This window comes from Sardina pilchardus, chromosome 15 (genome assembly GCF_963854185.1).
Source record: "Sardina pilchardus chromosome 15, fSarPil1.1, whole genome shotgun sequence".
NCBI lineage: Eukaryota > Metazoa > Chordata > Actinopteri > Clupeiformes > Clupeidae > Sardina > Sardina pilchardus.
In genome coordinates, this window is record NC_085008.1 from 10,914,927 (window position 1) to 10,929,926 (window position 15,000).

At 48.2% G+C, this 15,000-nt stretch overlaps 1 protein-coding gene across 2 annotated transcripts in view; it reads right to left on the bottom strand.

Moving 5' to 3' along the window:
• pde4ba (phosphodiesterase 4B, cAMP-specific a) overlaps positions 1-15,000 on the bottom strand; it is a 164,118-nt gene that overhangs the window by 112,195 nt on the left and 36,923 nt on the right. For both annotated transcript variants that reach the window (XM_062556228.1, XM_062556227.1), the window contains one exon: positions 12,858-13,096. In XM_062556228.1, coding sequence (XP_062412212.1) covers positions 12,858-13,069 — 212 coding nt within the window. In that variant the 5' untranslated portion in view covers positions 13,070-13,096. The remainder of the gene's footprint in view (positions 1-12,857; positions 13,097-15,000) is intronic.

Here is a 15,000-nt window from a genome sequence, read left to right on the forward strand (position 1 = left end):
GCGAAGCAGCGATGCCAACAGCCAGCCTCCCCAATCAGTCCTCTCACGGCACCACAGCGCCACAACACCGCCCCCCCCCCCCCAGCTCTCTACTCTCTTCCCCCTCTCAGCGCGCGCACACACACACACACACACACACACACACACTCTCTCTCTCTCTCTCTCTCTCTCTCTCTCTCTCTCTCTCTCTCTCTCACACACACACATACACATACATACATACACTCTCTCTCTTTCTCTCACACACACTCTCTCTCTCTCTCTCTCTCTCTCTCTCTCTCTCTCTACTCACACACACACACACACACACACACACACACACACACACACACACACACACAGAGCACAGAGACAGACAGAGCGGAGGCTCTGGAACCTAAAGGTAGCGCAATGCTAACCCCAACAGCCACAGGCACGCACTCGTTTCTCCCCGCATGCTTGGAATAAACATAGCTGTGCTGCTGTACTGACTCTCTCTCTCTCTCTCTCTCTCTCACTCACTCACTCACTCACTCTTGTGCTCTCTGCCTCTCTCTCTCTCTCACACAGAGAAATAGGGACACACACGCACACATTCAAAAGCACGGAGTCCTGGCTCCACCTCTGCTGTGAGCTGATTGGCTGCTGCTGGTGTTGATGTTGGGTCTCTGAATGACGGTGAGGGGCTCGCTGAATTTCAACGATGTGTGACCTTTCACAGAACAGCACAGCCAAAGATGCTCATAGGAAGGATGTAGCAGTGGGATGAGCTCAGAGTGTGTGTGTGTGTGTGTGTGCCTGCGTGCGTGCGTGCGTGCGTGCATGCGTGCGTGCGTGCGTAGATGTGTGTGTGTGTGTGTGTGTGTGTGTGTGTGTGTGTGTGTGTGTGTGTGTGTGTGTGTGTGAAAGAGAAGAGGGGAAGAGGTTGAATGTGCGTGTTCAGTCTGTTTACGCTAGCTTGAACATGTAAGCTGGTGTGGTTGTGAGGGTGTAAGATTGCGTGTGTGTGTGTGTGTGTGAGCACGTTCGTACGTGCATACGTGTGTGTGTGTGTGTGCGTGTGTGTGTGTGTGTGTGTGTGTGTGTGTGTGTGTCCCTGGTCTCAGATTGCATTCAGCGCCAGATTAGCTCGGTTCTCCTACCACATGACTATGCTGTCACATTAATTATACATTTCAGTTGGTACGGCAGCACAATACCTCCCAGTACTTCCGCAGCATATGACTTCCCCTCTCGGCACGCTAGCCGCTTCTCCATTTTACCCAGCGCCAAACACCATATGCAGGATAAACACCTCACCTCCCTCCCTCTTTCCCTCACAGGCAGCTCTGTCAACTCCACTTCAAAAACATCACGCACTGCCGCTCGCACACTGGATTATGTCCACAATAACAGTTTTTATATTCAGCAAGAGAGTAAAACCAACAATAAAAGCAAGATGTCTCCCCCAGATATGTATGGTGTTTTGGAGCCGGTCTTACAAACGCCTGCTTGAACACTGTTACTTACTGAATGACTAATCCCCCCCATAAGACACATGCCACATTCCAGCAGAAAGACACTACAGTCACACAACGTCCCTTGGCAGTAGGAAGCCGTTGAATCGTTGGCTACTTCACTAAAGGAGCCTACGAGGGCGTTCCATAACAGACAGAAGAAAGACAGACAAAATGAAAGGAAGAGAGAAAGAGAAAGGAAGAGAGAGAGAGAAAGAAAGAGAGATAGAATCAGTGACTCAAAGATATCATCTATTGAGCAGACGTGACTGACAAATGACAAGCCACGGAAAGACACACTCACGCCCACACACACACTTCATCTCAGCTGTTACAGTTAATGTCATGAGCAGATTTCTGCCTTTGACATTCACTTTCAGCAATTCACCACCACCAGTGCTTCTGGCTCCCCATCAAGCCCGCTCTGTGCCAATAAAGCACTTTTGAATTTAAATGCGAGACAACCAGCTAGCATGAGCGGGTGACAGCCTGGCTAAGAGAAAGAGCAGTTGAGCGTGCGGAACAAGAGGACCGAAACAGAGTGAAGGACAGACAGAGAGAGAGAGAGAGAGAGAGAGAGAGAGAGAGAGAGGGAGGGAGGATGAGTGCAGGAGCCCAGCAGTCGGAGTGACAGACACTGAGGAGGTGTGTGTGTCTCTGTGTATGTGTGTGTGTGTGTGTGTGTGTGTGTTGACTCAGCGATGACAGCCTGATCACCTCTCTCATCAAACATAGAGGCCACTGCTGCTCCTCTCCATCTCTCTGAGGACACAGACAATGGCCACAACCTGGCAGCATCGACAACTCTCACACACACACACACACACACACACACACACACACACACACACACACACACACACACACACACACACACACACACACACACACACACACACACACACACACACACACACACAACACACACACACACACACACACACACACACACACACATCCCCCACCCTGGACATGGGAACATGTAGTCCTGTGTGTGTGTGCGTATGGCAACAAACGGCCGTCTTCAGAATAACAGCGCAGAAAGAGAAAGTGTGGGATAGAGAGAGAAAGGAGCGAAAGGCTGCTGACGAGAGAGGGAATTACTGTACTGTGAGCAGAAAAGAGGTAATGAAAACAGTGTGGGAAATATGGGTGAGAGAGAAAGCGGAAAAGCAAGTGAGAAAAAATGTGTGTGTGTGTGTGTGTGTGTGTGTGTGTGACACTGTGCAGCGCTGGTTTAGCAGAAGAGGAAGAGGGAGAAGAAGAAGAAGAAGAGGGAGAATAAGAAGAAGAGGGAGAAGAAGAGGGAGAAGTGGAGGCTGAGAGGGTTCACGGAGAGGATGAGTGTGACTGCGAGAGGAAAAGAGAGAAAGAAAGTGAGAGGCTGTGGGGAACTGAAATAGAGATACTGTACAGGGAGAGATGCATGTTTGTGTGTGTGTGTGTGTGTGTGTGTGAATTTCTCTGTGGGAAAGTGTGTGTGAGAGAGCAACTTAACACAACAGAGGCAGAGAGAGAGAAGGAGGCAGAGAAAGAGAGAGAGAGAGAAGTAGGCAGAGAGAGAGAGAGAGAGAGAGAGAGAGAGAGAGAGAGAGGGTGAGAGAGGGGGCGCGATAAGGGCACAGGGGAGATAAGGAAAGGAATGGTGCCACATATATTGTGTGTGAGGAGGCTCTGGCTGCATTAATTGGACAGTGAGAAGAGTTTGGCGAGGCAGTCAGGGACATTTTAGCCCAGCTGACAAGGGCTCAGAGCACAGCCCTTATCTCTCTCTCTCTCTCTCTCTCTCTCTCTCTCTCTCTCTTTCTCTCTCTCTCTCTCTCTCCCTCTCTACTTCTATCTCCTCCACTCCACACACACACCCATGAGCTCAGCTCTCCCTCACCATATTCATCTGGTCAGCTCCTCACTTCCTTCAGATGACCAATCCCTTCTGCGAGCAGCTAGAAGACAACTCCGTCGTAGCCACTGACATTTAAATGTCTAGACTGGGCTCACAATGGCCGCTTTGTGACTAAGTCCTCCCTGGCTTTTGGTGCAGTAAAAAGTACAACAAAAAAAAAACACACACACACACACACACACACACACACACACACACACACACACACACACACACATTGAATGAATGGTAGCAATCTGTAAACGCCTAACTCACTGAGTGCTCTCTCCAGGCCGCCATGCCAAACGCTTCTCACTAATAGACTGCGAGCCCCCTGTGGACGGAGGCCTGTTCACTAAGGGCTGTGTGTTGTGAAGGCAGCGCAAGCTCCAGCTCAAGATGGAGTTGACCACGCAGGCAACCATCAGACGACACACAATACACACACAGCGCACAATACGCACAAAATACACACACAGCGCACAATACACACACAGCGCACAATACACACACAGCACAAAATACGCACACAGCACGCAGCTCAGAGCCCAGAGCCCAGAGCCAAGGGTCTAGACGAGGTAATTACGCACACACAACGAGCTCTCAGTCCGGATTTTTCCAATCTCCAGGGGTAGGCTAGAGTGTGTGCAGTTTTAGACACACACACACACACACACACACACACACACACACACACACACACACACACACAAGCATGTACACACACATCCGCACATGTGCGCGCACACACACACACACAAGCATTTACACACACACAAGCATTTACACACACACACAAACACAAACACTCACACTGACTAACAGAGCACAACTGTATTCATCTTCCTTTCACACCTTCAAGCATCGATATGTCCCAAAACTGCACTGAGTATACACGCTGACACACACACACACACACACACACACACACACACACACACACACACACACACATACATACAACATAACAGCAGTTCTTCAAGTTCAGCAGATGTTCCTTTGAAACCGTAGGTGAGAAAACAGACACAGCATGGAGGTCCCCTGCCTCACACATTCAAACACAGAGACAAACAAACACACACACACACACACACACACACACACACACTACAGTGGGCTTTTCACGCATGCCTGGCCCTGGTTCTCATGGCGTGTGCTGGTTCTTGGCGAGGCTAGGATGCCTGGAGGGAAGCTTATATAATTGAAGAGCTTATGTAAAAAACGAGAGGGGAAAAAAACATTCCACTCACAGCTGACTTGACCGACATGAAGGAAACCTCAGCTCAGCTCCACAGCGTTGCAAACAGGGACCTACATTCACACTATCCATTCATAAAATAGAGAGCGAGAGAGAGAGAGCGCTTTACAGAAAAAGAGAGGGATAAACAAGACAGAGGGAGAAATGGAAGAAGGTGAAGAGGAGAAGAACACTGGAACACGGAAGTCAAGGAGCATCCAGAGAAAAGAGGAATGGCCCTAACAGCGTTCTGGAAACATCCACCTTAAATAAATCACACTTATTCTCTTGCTATTCTCTCTCTCTCTCTCTCTCTCACACTCACAGACACACACACACACACACAGAGAGAGAGAGAGGAATGGGGCACACGCCATCTTCTGTGTAATCTCTCTCTGACATTATGTTGGTGCATGGCTGAGGGAAAAGTGTTATTCTCCTGAAATGTCATCTAAACACACCCAAAGCCCTTGAGCTGAGTAAAAACAGATGCCCACTCACTCAGAGCCACTGAGCAAGATACACACACACTCCATCACAAAGACACACTCTCTCTCTCTCACAGACACACACACACACACACACACACAAAGGGTAAAAAGCTGTTTAAACAGACCCATATCCAAAAACAAATCAATGTCTTCCAAAAATAATAGCCTGGGAGAGATTTAAAAAAACCCTGAAGTCTAAACACATGCATTTATACAATGAAAACCCTCACAATACATTAGCTCTAAAGACTGAACTGAACGTAGCCCAGAAAAGGCCGGCCTCATGGCTGGCCAGCTAAAATCCCCGGTGGAGTCTGTAGCTATGATGTTACGCAGGTGACCGAGCCGCAGTGGACGTCTGAAAAGGCAGCGCAAGGTCAAGAGCCGGGCCGGGCCCGAGTGAAGCTGACCATGAGCTGACCGCTCGGCCAGTCAGTGAGATGAATACAGAGAAGTCACACCGGCCTGGGGCTATGTCCATTACCAACTCCCTGAAGACAACACAGAGACACGGATGCAAGGATACACACACACACACACACACACACACACACAAAACACACACACACACACACACACACACACACACAAACATGTAGACATATTTACACATAAGAAACGTGTGTGTATGTGTGTGTGTTTAGTGTGTGTCTCTTTCTATGTGGTGTACTTCATAGCTGGTTCAGAGACCTGTAGTTGAGATGTGAGTACCCTACGGTCCCCTACTGACAGGCAGCGATCCATCTGCCCTTTAGCACAACTCTCTCACACAAAGCCTCTCCAAGCTCTTCCAGGTCAGAGGTCAGCTGTCCGAGCGTCGGCTCGCCTCTCAATCAAACGGCCGGCCCACATGAGAGAGAGCGGCCAGACGGCCAGACGAGACCTTTCAAACTGTCGGCTCACATCTACCGCGGTGAAATATAATGAAAAGATCACAGGCATCGCTCTCTCTTCCTGCAAACACACACACACACACACACACACACACACACACACACACACACACACACACACACACACACACACACAGATACTCTCTTTCTCTCTCTCTCTCTCACTCAGAGAAGGGCATGAGAGAGGGAGAGGGAGAGAGGAAGAATCAGCCTAAAATATTCACACCCCTCCACACAGATTCTCCAACTCTGCATTCTCCAAATCCTTATCCTCAAAATGGAGGACAGACTATCGGCGCGGCGGTAAGACAATCCCGACCCAAGGACCGCGCCGGCCGGGCGGACTGCTGCTCCATACGCAGGGAGCGGAAGGGGAGACAGCCGCTCTGCGGAGACCAAACAGACCTTGACGCGTCCTGGGGACTCAAGCAGCCACAGATTAGACACCCGGAGGCATTACGCAACTCAAGTGTGGCTCAGACAAGGCGCTCCTGAACAAACAGCCCCATACCGTGATCAGGCTGCGAGGCTTTCATCTCTCTCTCTCTCTTTCTCTCTCTCTCTCTCTCTCTCTCTCTCTCTCTCTCTCTCTCTCTCTCTCACGAAAAAAGACTTGGGTACATGTTCGCCGGAAAATAGCCCAGCAACACGCGTCTACAACCTAACCCAGATACATATAAACAGTCAGAGACGCAGTCAAAGTCACGACAAAGACACAGACGCAGATGAACTAACACAAAGAGAGGTAGAGTGGTAGACACACACACACACACACACACACGTTTCTGGGTTTTAATGTCTCTAATGTGGCTGGGTGAGTGGGCCTGAGAGAGCTGGACTCCCGCTGTCCTGATCCAGATTCCGATGATGGCCGGCCCCGCCAGCAACCCCCCCCCCCCCCCCCCCCCCCCAGCCCCACCTGGGAGCAAGCGGCGGGAAGGTATCACTGTCCTCCTCTCCTCTCCTCTCCGCTCCCTCCTCCTCTCCTCTCCTCTCCTCTCCTCTCCTCTCCTCTCCTCTCTACTCCTCTCCTCTCCTCTCCTCTCCTCTCCTCTGTACTCCTCTCCTCTCTACTCCTCTCCTCTCTACTCCTCTCCTCTCCTCTCCTCTCCTCTCCTCTCTACTCCTCTCCTCTCCTCTCCTCTCCTCTCCTCTCCTCTCCTCTCCTCTGCTCCTCTCCTCTCCTCTCCTCTGTACTCCTCTCCTCTCCTCTCCTCTCCTCTCCTCTCCGCTCCTCTCCTCTCCGGCGTAATGGTGTCGCGTCAGCAGGAAAGTAATTGTGTTCCCAAAATAACCCACCTCCCTCCCCTCCTCTCCCCCCTTCTCCCCCCTCCTCTCTACTGCTCCCTCCACATCCCCGCACACAAGACATCACACAGCTCTAGCAACTACAACAAGGCCAGGGAAAGAGAGAGAGAGAGAGAATGAGAGAGGGAGAGAGAGAGAGAGAGAGTGTGTGTGTGTGTGTGTGTTGTTGGGGCGGGGGTGGATGACAGAGAGAGAGAGAGCCTGTAGAAGATGCAACATTAATTACGAAGCAAAGTATTGCCCTTTGAAAAGCCAGACACAAACACACAACAGAGCACAGGCAGGGTGCACACACACACACACACACACACACACACACACACACACACACACACACACACACACACACACACACACACACACCTACACTAGGAAACAGGACATAGGTGCTAACAACCAGGTGTTGAGATCTTAGAGGCTCCATCTGACCCTGTCTTAGCCGTCCAGCTTGTCCAATCAGGAGACGCTTGCTCCAGGGAGGGGGTAGGGTGACTAGTGCCATTGGCTATGATGCCACTTCATATGGCTGTAGACGCAGATAGGTGAGCCACACACACACACACACACACACACACACACACACGAAATCTGAATAACACTTTGAAGAAGTTGTTGTAAAGAATTAGGATTTACACGGGCGGAAAAGGGCTGACGCGCTGCAGGAAAGATGCCGACTCATGGTGCGCTCAGGAGCTCCGCGTCACAGCCATGGAGACCAGCGAGCGAGGAGCTGTGACAGCCAATGAAACGCCACCTGCGTCGCTCCTCCCACTTCAATAAGGCCACACGACATGACAGGCACAGATCCCATCAAAGCGGAGGGCTCATGAATAGTGACATGAGGAGTCGAGCTCTGAGTAGCACACACACACACACACACACACACAGAGAGAGAGAGCTCACCGTGCTGTACTACGGTATAAACATCCTGGAATGATCTGCAGTTACACTTTATTTCAATAGTCCCCCAAAAAAACATCAGATATCATCTGTTGAGATTCACAGTGTAGATTCATCTGAGACTGAACTTCACCTTAACCAAACCCAACTCAACCCCTAATCTTAATATTAACTTTACATTTTAGTGTTTGCTGATAATCTGAGCATCAGTCTAAAGGGGACAGTCCAAGTAAAGTGACCTTTTCGGTCTGATACAAGACTTGTAGTGCCTTGCATTATGACATGAGAACAGCCCAGATGAGAAGAGGAAGAGGAACCGTGGAGAACGTGTGTGCTAGTAGAGTACCGCTCCTCCCATATGGCACCACTGACGTGGAACCGCGCTTCTCCTGCAATGTGCGTTTCAGTCGCACCACACTAGAAAGTCCCCTCGGCTACGAGCACCTGTCAAATGACTGAGTGTAAACGTGAGAGGAGAATCTTCTTATCTGGGGCATGCTCACAATGTCATCAGACAGGAGTGTGTCTTCTCTCGTTTCAATACAGAAGCGAGGCTACGAAGATGCTCACGTTATATGAGAACTCAATGTACAAATGTCACTACAATTAGCATGAATGAGTAAGTAAGGTATTCATGTGGACTCCTATGTGCTCTTGATAAAGAGGACCACCATTGTAAAGTTGAGTTGGATCGAGATAGAGGAGAAAGGACTATAAATGACTTACTGCCCCCCACTGGTGGAACCTGTGAACTGCACTCACTCTATCATGGCCAGATGAAAAATATTTCACTTTCGGACACATTTGGTTTGGAGTCATTAAAAATCTGGAGTCCTTAAAATGAAGTATACATCATGGAACAAAAATAACAAAATGAGTACACAGACAATTCTGTAAGCCTGAATTAGAAAATATCGCTCTACAGTACGAGGTGAGTGGCACAGAACAATGGGGGAGAAGGAGAGCATCCATCACCACAGCGGACTAATGCCCCTGTCCAGCTCCACCTCCACAAGAAGAGCTATAAATTCCCGATTGGAGATGGAAAAGTTCGGTGTTTACACAGAGCAGGAGGGGGATGGAGAAGGAGGGCGCGCTAAGTGGCCATCCATCGTCCACCGGGATCATGGCTGATGGGGTCCCTGGTCACCTGGCAACCCTTACGAGGCAGAGAGACTCCACAGGCACTTTTTTTGAGGGGGTGGGCAAGAAACGTGTGTGTGTGTGTGTGTGTGTGTGTGTGTGTGTGTGTGTGTGTGAGAGAGAGAGAGAGAGAGAGAGTGTGTGTGTGTCTGTGTGTGTGTCTGTGTGTGTGTGTGTGTGTGTGTGTGTGTGTGTGTGTGTGTGCGTGTGTGCGTGTGTGTGCGTCTGTGTGTCTGTGTGTGAGTGTGTGTCTGTGTGTCTGTGTGTATGTGTGTGTGTGTGTGTGTGTGTCTGTGTGTGTGTGAGAGAGATAGAGAGATACAGAGAGAGAGGGACAGAGAGAGAGAGAGAGAGAGAGAGAGTGGGAGAGGTGATGGGCTCAGGAGAGTGAAGCTAGTTAAAGGGTCTTTATGGCTTGCCCACTGGGACAGCACGTCCTGTGTAGTCAGAGCAGAAGCATGTAAAACACGACCTGATGAGGCAGGAGAGTGGACAGAACACCGGGGGAACAAACCAAAACAAACTACAGTATGTGCACGAGCAAACATCCTATAGCAAAAATACACTCCCACACAGGCATACATTATCAGAGACCACACTCAGACACACACACACACACACACACACACACACACACACACTCTCACATAATGTAGACACAACACATACACACACACACACACACACACACACACACAACACACAGTAGCTCAGTGACGCCACTCTGCACACAACTGGTACACCCATTGAACATACAACCGCACCCAGCTCCACTCCACTACATAAACCCACATTTACATGTGCGCAAATACACTTAAAGATTTGTGCACACATTTACCACACAGGAACTCAAACACTCAGCGAGCAGCTCGACAGCCTCAGCAGAGTCTATTCTTCAGCCACCACCATGCTGACCACACCACCCCCACTGTAGCTCCAGCTCACAGGAGCCACTGGTGCAGACAGACACCAATCAAAGCTCTCATGGCCAACACACATCTGTCTGTCGACACATCCCACAGACACACCTAGAGCTGACAACACCTTGACAGGTGCAGAACAGACCAGACCAGAACAGACCAGCTGCAAAAAAGCACTGCTTTTTGGAGCATGATCTTGTAGGGCAGACTCCTCTGTAAACGCTCCCCCTTTTCCAGGGAGAAGAGACATGTGAATGATCAGGCCTGTCATGGCCTCCAACGGTCACTGGACTGGACTCATATTGACATATCTGATGTACTGCTTTATTTGTTCATGGAGGAGGTCAAGCAGGGATGCTGGATGTTGTGCTTGTGTACCCACAGCATGTTAATCTTCCTGTATGCTGTACAGTATGTGGTGTGCTGCCTTTGTACTGTACATTATGTTGTCTACTGTACAGTATGTCTGTTGGTGACCTGCAGCTGCATAGCAAACTGCCCTTTGGAGACAATAAAAGCGGAAAGTAAAGTGTATTAATATATCATAAAAATCCAATTGTACAGTTTCATTAGATCAGATTTTCCACTGTCGTGTCATTGTCACCATTTTCCTTTGATGAATGCATTGTCAGGCATTTGTCTCTGACCTAGCAGGCTTCAGATGAGTGACTAGCCTATTTTTGAGGCTGGGTGCTTTTTTCAGGCTTTCCGAGGCAGCCATGTCTCCAGGATTGGTATGACTTGCAGCTTTTTTGCTTCTTTTGTTTTCACCCTGTTTTTTTATTTTTCATTTATAAATCCTTCTTATTGTTCTCATTCTGTCTTCTCCCTTCCCCTCTTTCTCTTTCTCACTCTCTTATCTGACATTGTTTTAGTGTCAGTTTTATTCTATCGTTCTTTCTATTTTAGCCAACTCCTCGTTTTCTGACATTTCAGAAGGCACTCTTGTCTCACTTGAAAGGTGAGCTGCAGTACATAAACAAGCACATCCCTTCTGCGTCTTCTGAAGAGAGCCGAGGCTCTGAGGCGCAGGATCTCCGGAGGCGGCGGCCGCCTGCAGAGTGAGGAGAGGAGGATGACATTTGTCCTGACACCTCTACACCCCTGACCTTCCAGACACACGGCGCCCGGGCAGCCTGCAGCGTCAAGGTCAAACAGAGAGGAACTCAAGCCCCGGAGAGACAGACACTTTCTCTCTCTCTCTCTCTCGACTTGTGTCCTGTCATCTCACGAGTCACTCAATCACCCCTTTCTGTCTCCTGCAGTCGCACTCTCTCTCTCTCTCTCTCTCTCTCTCTCTCTCTCTCTTTCTCTCTCTCTCTCTGTTCACTCACTCTCTCTTTCTCTCTCTCTGTTTAGTCAATCTACCATACCCCCCTCTCTCTCTCTCTCTCTCTCTCTCTCTCTCTCTCTCTCTTTCTCTCTGTTCACTCACTCTACCTTCTCTCTCTCTCTCTCTCTGATTCTCCCTGGAGTCTCCACACACATCCACAAACACAGACAAATAGTTGACTGTATTCAGGCAAAGCACTGAGGCAAAGCTGAGAGACTAAGAGGGAGCTATATCCCCCAGGCTCCACCATTAGACTCCTCAATATGGACATGCCTGCCACGTTAATGAAAACTCAGCACTTAATTGATGTGGTTGTTCCAACAGTTGTCCTTTTCAGTAATAGCTTACAGTGTGTACACTGAGTACTTTGTAGTGTTATAGTTACTGTTGTTACTGGGTAGTGTTGGAATTACTGTTGTTAGCTGCTGTTGTTACTGTGCATATTATTAATGTATTAATAGGCCTCTTCTTATTTTCTGTTCTTATTTTAATTCTTTAATACTACTTGAATTTAATTATTGTTGACCATTATCACACTTTGTGTCTGTCTAATCTGAGCTGACCCAGTCACTGAGCTGAGTTAACATTGCCCTGTTAGTTGTATAATTTCAACTGTGTGTATTGAATCTTGGAATCTCTGCTTAACCTAAAAAAAACAGTTCATGAAGTGGCTTCTTCAACCATCACTAGTGTGTACCTCACTCAATCAGCCAAATGAAAGTCCAAACCAAGATTTTATGAAGACATAGATGCATCACATACTCATCTTAAACCAAGATCTTATGAAGACACAGATGCATCACATACTCATCTTAGACCAAGATCTTGTGAAGACATACAGTAGATGCATCACATACTCATCTTAAACCAAGATCTTGTGAAGACACAGATGCATCACACACTCATCTTAAACCAAGATCTTATGAAGACACAGATGCATCACACACTTATCACTGACCTTCAGTGACACTCACATACAGTCCCAATCCAACACACACACCAACTCACACATGAGAACACATGCACCACATAAAACAACAGGATTACGTATAGCCACCCACCCACACACACACACACACACACACACACACACACACACAGACACAGCCACAACCCAACACAAAAACCAGCTCACACATGAGAAAACATGTACCATACAAAGCAATAGGATTACGCAAGCTCACATCCTCCAACCTACCAGCCCTTCACACACACACACACACACACACACACACACACACACACACACACACACACACACACACACACACTTACCAGTCTGGGTCTACGGGGGTGATGTCGATGCGCGGGGGGGCAGCGAAGGGCAGCGTGGTCGGCCTGCTCATGTACTCATCGTCAGGTGTGCGTGACCTCTCCGCCTGTCGCCATGACAGCGGGGGCAGCTGCAGGTTGCCCGAGAAGCGGCGGCGTCCTCGGCGCAGGTCCACCCCGAGCGTGCAGGACGGAGAGGTGAAGGACTCGGCCATCGAACAGTCAGGAGGTTCTTTACTGTCCTGAGGACACAGAGAGAGAGAGAGAGAGCTATAATATGGGCTTATATTCACGTATACAGACACAATATATTGTACACCATATCGCATTTTTGGTTTTATAAAATCTACATTTACTCCATGAATGTCTAAGTCAGTGCAAGTCTACACAGACATTTTGATTTCTTTTTTTGCATTTCTTATTCTTACCATGTCTCCTATATAACATCTTAGTGCATCTACTAATGTCCTGTTTCTGGTTGGAAATCACCACTTCAAAAGCACACTTTTGAATTTGCATTTTAAGGGTAAAGAGAGAGGGGGGAGAGGAAAGGGATCACATCCTGGATCCTAAAACAATTGTAAAACATTTTGGCAGCCCTTAATTGAGCAAGTACCAAAAGGAAGCTGAAAACCAGTTACAGCAAGCCAATTCTTTGCTGAAATTCTACTGCTATCCACTAGAGGGCGTAGTTCACCTTCTTATTGGCTAGAGGCAACATTTCAGAAATCTTCCGTACGGGCCTTGAACATATTCACAGTGTAATTACGAGAACACATTTTGTATGAATACAAATTGGCATTAATTCTCAACAGGCAACTCATCAGCACAACCCATCAATGCATCGCCTCTCAGCAACAAGGCTTTAGGATCAGCCATCCATCTAATCAGCTATTAATTAAGACCTGCAGAGAGCTCAGAGGACTCCACAGACAGTCAATGCCTTTAATCACTCAGCTGAGATAGGCAACAAAATAACCCCCTTTACACACACATGAGCACACACACACACACACACACACACACACACACACACACACACACACACACACACACACACACACACACACACACACACACACACACACACACACACACACACACACACACACACACACACACACACACACACACACACACACACACACACACACACATACACACTCCCACAACAGATATAGAGCTAGATACAATGGGCCAAATTGATCAGTCAAGCCAGATTTACTGTAATGTTAAGTATTCTTTGTTGACACCCAAGACGTAACAATGAGAGAATGAATGCCACTGTATGGACAGGATAGCATTGCTTTTGTGAGTTTGTGAGTGAGTGAGTGAGTGAGTGAGTGAGTGAGGATGTTTTCACATTGTCAGTCCAGACTGTACTGGGGGGATATAACACATGTGTCTATGCCTGAGTTAGCCCTTCTGCAGACTTAATCTGATTCCCTCCCATCTGCTCTGTCTGTGATAAATGGACTCAAGTTTCCAGTGCCGGCTAATGGGAGATGCCAGAGCACAGATAGGGTGCAATGAGTGGAACTTCAGCACTAATTCAGGCTCACGTCAGATGCTACAGAACAGAGACACTGGAACACCCTGCACAGTTCCTCTCACAAGTTCCTGGGAATAGCATATGTTAGAAATAACGTTTTTTTCCAAAATTGAAAAGTTAAATCACAAATGAAGGTTAATATTATCCACAGAAGAGTGCAAATATGCCTGACACACAATGTAGTCTACAAAGGGGCACTATTGACTCTTCAGAGCATCTGAGGTGCAGGAACATATCAGATATGAGATTAAAGCTTTCAAAAATCAGATTTAAGGTTGCCATGCAAGATGTTTGATGCAGGCACGCAGAACTAAAACCTCAACATCCTATACAGTACATGCTCTAGAAGGCTAGGCCACAAGTGCAAGCCCTTATATAGAGAACCTTCAAATAAAACATTTCCTACAGCTTCAAGAAGCCTTCGCAGGAAACCAGAGAACCCTTTGTGAGTGTAAAGTAAGGCATCAATAGCACAATGTCCAAACAGAAATGACAAAATAAAAGGTCTGCTGGCTCTTTCATGCTATCCCCTCCTGTGCGAGCACTGAGACTCTGGGAGGTTGAGTGCCCAATCTTGGGTCTTGTTCTCCCACT